The sequence below is a fragment of the Mus musculus genome, chromosome 12 (assembly GCF_000001635.26).
Source record: "Mus musculus strain C57BL/6J chromosome 12, GRCm38.p6 C57BL/6J".
In the NCBI taxonomy this organism is placed as follows: domain Eukaryota; kingdom Metazoa; phylum Chordata; class Mammalia; order Rodentia; family Muridae; genus Mus; species Mus musculus.
The window spans coordinates 102,898,206-102,905,230 of NC_000078.6; the positions used below are offsets into that span (position 1 = coordinate 102,898,206).

The 7,025-nt window shown below is 43.6% G+C and overlaps 1 protein-coding gene across 1 annotated transcript; it reads left to right on the forward strand.

Moving 5' to 3' along the window:
• Positions 1-1,100: 1,100 nt before the first annotated feature.
• On the forward strand, positions 1,101-2,329 carry Cox8c (cytochrome c oxidase subunit 8C). The gene is made up of 2 exons (NM_001039049.1): positions 1,101-1,286; positions 2,040-2,329. Exons 1-2 carry the CDS (start codon positions 1,161-1,163, stop codon positions 2,130-2,132), a joined length of 219 nt encoding a protein of 72 aa, NP_001034138.1. The 5' UTR covers positions 1,101-1,160; the 3' UTR covers positions 2,133-2,329.
• Positions 2,330-7,025: the final 4,696 nt, after the last annotated feature.

A 7,025-nucleotide genomic window follows, 5' to 3' on the forward strand; every position in this document is an offset into this window, starting at 1 on the left:
TAAAATTTCTTTCTTTCTTTCTTTCTCTCTCTCTCTCTCTCTCTCTCTCTCTCTCTCTCCCTCCCTTCCTTCCTTCCTTCCTTCTTTCTTTCTTTCTTTCTTTCTTTCTTTCTTTCTTTCTTTCTTTCTTTTTAATGTTTTTTTTTTGAGACAGGGTTTCTCTGTGTCCTGGAACTTGCTCTGTAGATCAGGCTAGCCTCTAACTCATTGATCTACCTGCCTCTGCCTTGGGATTGAAGGCGTGCACTATCACTCCTCAGGTTAAAAACCTGATCTTAGTCTTGTCTCTCTTTTCTCTTTTAGTTCCTTTGTTGCCTTCCCTCCCTCATCCCTTCTCACCCCCTCCTTTCTTTCTCACACAGCTCAGGCTGGCCTCCTGCTCTAACCTTAGCCTAGCATGCAGGGCCTTGACCTCCCAACCCCCTGCTTCCAAACTAATGCTGGAATTACAGATGTGGTCCACCATGCATGGCTTTTCTCTGTTCGTTTGTTTTCATTGTTAAGAATTAGTTTACAGGTAGGGAAGAAGAGTTATCAGCAAGTAAAGCAAGGCTAAAATAGACGCACATTTACTTTGCTCTGGTTTGTGAAAGGATGAGCTATAATGGTTTTAGTTCATTTACTGATGTAGTATGCATGGAGCCCGGAGTTAAAGCGTCAGGATCACAAAAACTAATAGAAAAGGAAGTTAAAAAAAAAATACCAGGAACACGATCTATGGAAATTTTAATTTATATTCTAGAGCAGTGTAAAAATGGTATGATATCTGCTATTGACTAAAAGCAACGGAATACTGAGCAATAGCTATAGATGTTGGCAGCCAATGGTCCCTCACCTTGTGTTAGGAGAAGAAAATCAGAAAATCCTGAGTGTGGCTTTGGGACTGAATAGGTTTGGCAAAGAGTTTGGGAGAGGGCAGGAAGCTGGACTTGTGAGGACATAGGTGGGAAGAAGGTAGAGAGTGGCAGGGCCAAAACACATACAGCGGAGAAGCAGGGTCGGGTAAGAGCTCAAATTCCATGCAAAGGGCTTGAGTGGATGGTGCGCATGCTCAAACCAGCTGCCCGCCCTTTCCTCGCGCACACTTTACCAACGGCCTTTGACTCCGACACTGGTGGTCTCCGGTTTGCTCTGTCTCAGTGGCCCTTTTCTGACCTGCGATGTCTCGCCTGCTGCTACTCTGCTCTTCGCTCCTCCGCCACCGTGCAGTCCTGTTCTCGAAGCCTGGCCACCCAGGCCGCCTCAGCCACTCAGAAAGCCCACAAAAAAAAATCCTGTCGCCCACGGTGAGGTAGAACCCACTTAACGGTCCAAATGGGTGTGGAGGGGGGAGTGTGTGGTGTGTGTGTGTGGTTGTGTGTGTGGTTGTGTGTGTTGGCAGCTTCAGTTGTGGGGTCACTTTGGATGGCGGTTCAGGGCGAGGATGAGAGTCCCAAGTAGGACCTGGCTCTCCATTATGGAGGCACAGGGTCCTCGGTTCACTCCAGGGTAATCTACCTGCCTGGTGGCCAAGACATAGCATTTTCTCTAAAAACTGGTGGAGAGACGCTAGACATAGTTGAGCTTCCAGAATCCAGAGGTCAGAAACCGGCAACTATTGAAAAAAAATGAGTTTTTGAAAATTCAGTTGAATACAAATGGAACACGTTGCAGGACCCAAGACTTTTTTTTTTTTTTTTGGTCATATGACAAATTTCACAGCATACTTTTGTGGATGTGTGCACTAAAGTGCAGGTATCTGAAGAGGCCAGAGGTGTTGGATCTGGAGCTAGAGTTGACTATGTCCTGCCTGATGTGGATTCTGGCAACCAAATTTAGGTTCTCTGCAAGAGTGGTATAAAGTTTTAGCAGATGAGCCATTTCTCCGACCTCTGAGAAAGATCTTTAGCTGGGTGTATAAGGAAGGGGAAACACCCAGAGTTTTGTGCATAAAAGCCCACAAAGTCGGTGTTCTGCTGCCAACCTCCACGCCTCTGCCCATAAGCCGTTTTACTAGGCAGTGGGCCATACTCATTAATATTCCTTTTCTTCTTTTCCAGGAATCAGCTGTTGGGATTGTCGTGTTTTTTACGACCTTTTACATCCCAGCTGCATATGTGCTAAGCAGTCTGAAGTATTTCAAAGGAGAGTAGATACAGGATGTCCAGGAGCAGCACGGCATGGCTCCTTTAAATGGGAAAAAGTGCCTGTTTGAACCTCCTCTGACGAGTTAGTCCTATAACTGTCTGTGATGTTCTACACTTCGGTTTGTTTTTGGACTGTGCATCATATGGACGACGAACATAATCTGCTTAAGTGTTAAATAAAATGGAAACACTTGTTTGTGCTTAGTATTGCTTTCTTTTTTACTTATTTTGTTTTGGCTTGAAATGCTAGGTAGCCAACCCAAGTGCTCGTGCGTGGGAGACACTCTACCACTGAGCCACAACCCCGGCAATTGTCTTCTGAATATTATTAAAGCTGACAAAAATTTATTAAAATTACAGTGAGAAAATTTATAAAAATTACAGTGAGAAAAAAATCAATGAGGATTGTTATGAAAGGTTGCATCAAAAGTTTTGTGGATGTTGAGTACGTGAATCTAATAACCTCAACTGTGAAAGATTAAACAGGCTTTGAGGCCATGGCGGTTTGAATGAAATGAGCCCCCACAGCCTCAGAGGGAACGGTACTATTAGGAGGTGTGACCTTGTTGGAGGAAGTGTGTCACTGGGGGGTGGGCCTTGAGGTTTCCAGTGCTCTGTCACTCTTTCTTTGCTGTCTGCCTAATAGAGGCAGAACTCTCAGCTACCTGTCCAGTACCACGCCTGCCATGCTTCCTGCCATGATGACAATGGACTGAACCTCTGAACTGTAAGCCAGCCCCAGTTAAATGTTTCCTGTATAAGAATCGCCATGGTCACAGTATCTCTTCAAACCAAGATAAGGGTATTATACATTTAGCTATGTTTTTCATGTTTTGCTGGTCCCATTTTTGCTGTGAGAAGATTGTGTGTGTGTGTGTGTGTGTGTGTGTGTGTGCGTGTGTTCTGGGAATGAAGCCCATGGCCTCTCTGTGTGCTCCAGCCCTGAATTTCAGTTCTGTAATGATTCATCTTTTCAAGGCTTGTTTACTACCTTCATGTAGTCACTCTCTTAATTTCTAATTTTGTTATTCTTAATTATCTTTCAAGTTTGGCACATTAGATGTATACACAGCCGTATTCATCATTTTTATTATTGCTGTAACCAAATCCCGACAGAAGCATGGTAAAAAGGGAAAGACTTACTTTGGCCCAGTGGTATCCATCGTGCTTTGGGGATAGTGTGGCAAGGCAGAGCAGAGCATTCCACAGTCATGGTGGCCAGGAAACAGAAGGGTGCCGCTGAAAGTTGGGAGAACATAACCTCAAGGCGCTCAGCCAGTACCTCCTCCAACGAGGCCCCAACTTCATCTCCCAGTGATTTCCTTTACTACGAATCCATCAAGGGATTAAACCACTGACAGATTGGTGCCTTCAGTCCCTTCACGGAAGCCCATCAACATGAGGTTATCGAGGGGGGACGTTTCATATTCCAACTAAAAATACCTTGTATTTTTTTATTTTACAAGTGATGTATTTGTGTGTCATGATGTAGCAGTCAGAGAACAACTTCTAGGGGTCAGTTTTCTTCATCCACCACGTGAGTCCTGGGGGGTCACACATGGGTTGCCAGGCTTGGTAACAGTGCCGTTGGTCACTGAGCCTCTCACTAGCCTTCCTGTGAATTTTCAGTTTACTGTGTAGTTATGGTGTGACTGAACAGCACTGTTCAACTCTAAGCCTCGATTTCCTTACCTATGTAATAGGGACTTAGAACTACTCATTTGAAGGGAATGTGTGGAGATTAGTTAAGTTGGTAAACAAAGATAAAATAGTTTTCAGCATAGTGCCTGCAAGTAAATAAATACAAGTTCTTGTTTGCAAATATTCATTTCACACATCCCTTATTCCTGTGACATACTAAGAGCAATACAGGGCTTGGTACTTCATGGACCTAAAGATCTTAGAAATTTTGCATTTTGTTACTTTAGTGTTATATTTCTGTTTCAAAATTTATACTGCATGCCAGGTGTGGTGATACACAACTGTAGTCCTAGCACTGGATCCGTGAGATCCAGCTGTAAGGCATTTTCTCAATTAGTTATCACCAGGGGAAGAATGGCTCAGCCCATTGTGGGTGACCTGGTAGCCCTGGGTTCTATAAGAAAGGTTGATACCAGGTGGTGGTGGCGCATGCCTTTAATCCCAGCACTTGGGAGGCAGAGGCAGGCGGATTTCTGAGTTCAAGACCAGCCTGGTCTACAAAGTGAGTTCCAGGACAGCCAGAGCTATACAGAGAAACCCTGTCTTGAAAAACCAAAACAAAACAAACCAACCAACCAACCAAACAAACAAACAGCAGGTTGAGTAAGCCATGGGAAGCAAACCAGTAAGCAGCATCCCTCCGTGGCCTGTGCATCAGCTCCTGCCCTGCTTGAGTTCTTGTCCTGACTTCCTTTGATGTGGAAGTATAAGCTGAAAAACCCTTTCTTCCCCAATTTGCTTTTTGGTCTTGGTGTTTCATTGCTATAGAAACCCTAAGACAAGATGGTACCAGTCAGTGTAGTGACATATCGCTGTGACAACCTGACCATGTTTTGGGGAGGACTGTGGAAGGACTTTGGAACTTTGGGCTAGAAGAGCCATTGAGTGTTGAGAGCTCAGTGGGATATTTTGTAGGAGCTTGGAAGATAAGAACGTTGAGAACAGTGTAGAAGATGGAGGCCTGGCTTGTAACATTTCAGAGGGAAAATGAAAGACTCTTTCAGGGCCATTTGCTATTTTGATGTAAGATTCTGTGGTTCTGGTTAGCTGGAGCTGAAGAATCAGCTGTGATTAACAAGATATCAGAACTACTGAAGTGAAACCTTCACATTACTGGGACAATTGATGCTGGTTAGCTGGAGCTAAGAAATTAGCAGCGATTAAGAAAAGACAAGCATCATTGAGATGAAACCAGGGAAGAGTTTTCTGAGAACACAAAGAAGCTGTGTTCCAGAGATAGCCAAGGTTGTAGCTTGCTCTTACAGCTGGACTTGACAATGTGTAAGAGTCACCAGGTGGTATTGATTTTGAAGACATGCAGGGATCATGGAGAGCAGCTGAGGCTTGGCACTGTGAGATGTCGGGAGAGACTGTTCATGAAGGTGCAGCCTCAGTGGCAGCCGAAGACCCAGAACTCAAGGGGTCATGCAAAGAGGTTGAGGCTTGCACCAGGAAGAGAGCCCAGGAGAGGCTATTGGTGAAAACACAGCCTAGTTGCAGCAGAAGAGGCCAGCATTTTGGAGATGCTAGTACCATGGGATGACCACAAAGAACAGCAGGAACCATGGAATGGAGCCGGCCAGAGCCTAAAAGACAAGCTGTGTGCTACAGAGGGCAGAGCTAGAGAAGTGACCTGAGCCTCTTGGAAGAGTACAGAAGATCATGATTTGTGACGATGCTCTGATTTTTCCCTCTTGAAGTAAGAAAATATCTTACTGGATTAACTGTGGATAGCCCACAGTGAAGAGACTTTGAATTTTAAAAGACTTTGGATTTTAAAAAATGATTGGTTGCTTTAAAGGGGCTGAACTTTTAATGTGTTTGAATTTGTAAAGACTGTGGGACTTTTAAAGTTACTAATGCTTTTTATGTGAGATCTTGGGGATGAATCCAAAAGGAAGGGTTGTGTGGTTTTGTGTCAAGTTGACACAGGTTAGAGTTATTAGAGAAGAAGGAGCCTCTGTTGAGGAAATGCTTCAGTTATGCAATAGAAACCCTAAGACGACCCCTCCCCATCTCCAAAACCAAAAAGAATTGGGTGGTTTTGTTAGTGTTTTTTTTTTTTTCCAGAGAAACAGCCATTAGAGAGCTTGTGTTCACATGTATATATGGTTGATTACTTGTGTGTACATAGAAACTGGCTTAAAGATTTAGTGTGTGGGCTGGAGAGATGGCTCAGAGGTTAAGAGCACTGACTGCTCTGCCAGAGGTCCTGAGTTCAATTCCCAGCAACCACATGGTGGCTCACAACCATCTGTAACAGGATTCGATGCCCTCTCCTGGTGTGTCTGAAGACAGCTACAGTGTACTTGTCATATACATAAAATAAATAAAACCTTAAAAAAAAAGATTTAGTGTGTGTAGTTATGGAAGCTGGTAAATTCAAAAAGTGTATACAGGGTAGTACAGCAGGCTGAAGGCACAGGCTAAAGGTGTAGTTAAGTTTGAAGACCTTCCAGGAAGCCTTCCCTTTGAAGGGCTCTAAAAGTATTTATTTGTTAGGGTCTGTTTCTGTGTTAGACACAAGGACTTGTCTGTGCTGAGCAAGTGCTTTGAGGGATTCTAACCTTAGTTTTCTAGCCACCATGCCCAGCCTCATCCTTTTAAAAAAGTGTTAGCTCAGCCGGGCATGGTGGCGCACACCTTTGATCCCAGCAGATCTTGGGAGGCAGAGGCAGGCAGATTTCTGAGTTCGAGGCCAGCCTGGTCTACAAAGTGAGTGCCAGGACAGCCAGGGCTACACAGAGAAACCCTGTCTCGAAAAACAAAAAAAAACAAAACAACAAAAAAAAAGTGTTAGCTCACTGGCTGAAGCCAGCCACATTTGTCTTGCAGAAAATCTGTTGATTTATGGAAGACTAATCTCTTCCATCTCTCACAGAAACATCTACACTAGTGTTTAGTTGAAAAGCTAGGTGTCACAGCTTATCCAAGTTGACATAAAATTAGCCAACACAATTGGGTAAAAAAAAATTGTGGATTAATTAAAATTTTACCAACATGCTAAGAGTTACCATCCTAGTGGAAAGTCTGCTATTTGGCTCTTCACAAACAAACTGTAACTGTTATATTGACCTAGTATTTTTCCCTGATAATCTTTATCAAAGAAAGAAAATGGAAATAATTTTAGGAATTATAAATTTGGTGCTTTAGGTAAAGACTTAGAAGTCTATCTCTCTACTCAAACTCCCACTTATT

Excerpts from the sequence above, each read along its gene's own strand:
- Cox8c (NM_001039049.1), top strand. The coding sequence starts at position 1,161 with ATGTCTCGCCTGCTGCTACTCTGCTCTTCGCTCCTCCGCCACCGTGCA. Across the intron at positions 1,287-2,039 it reads AAAAAATCCTGTCGCCCACG|GAATCAGCTGTTGGGATTGT; the intron begins GTGAGGTAGAAC and ends CTTCTTTTCCAG.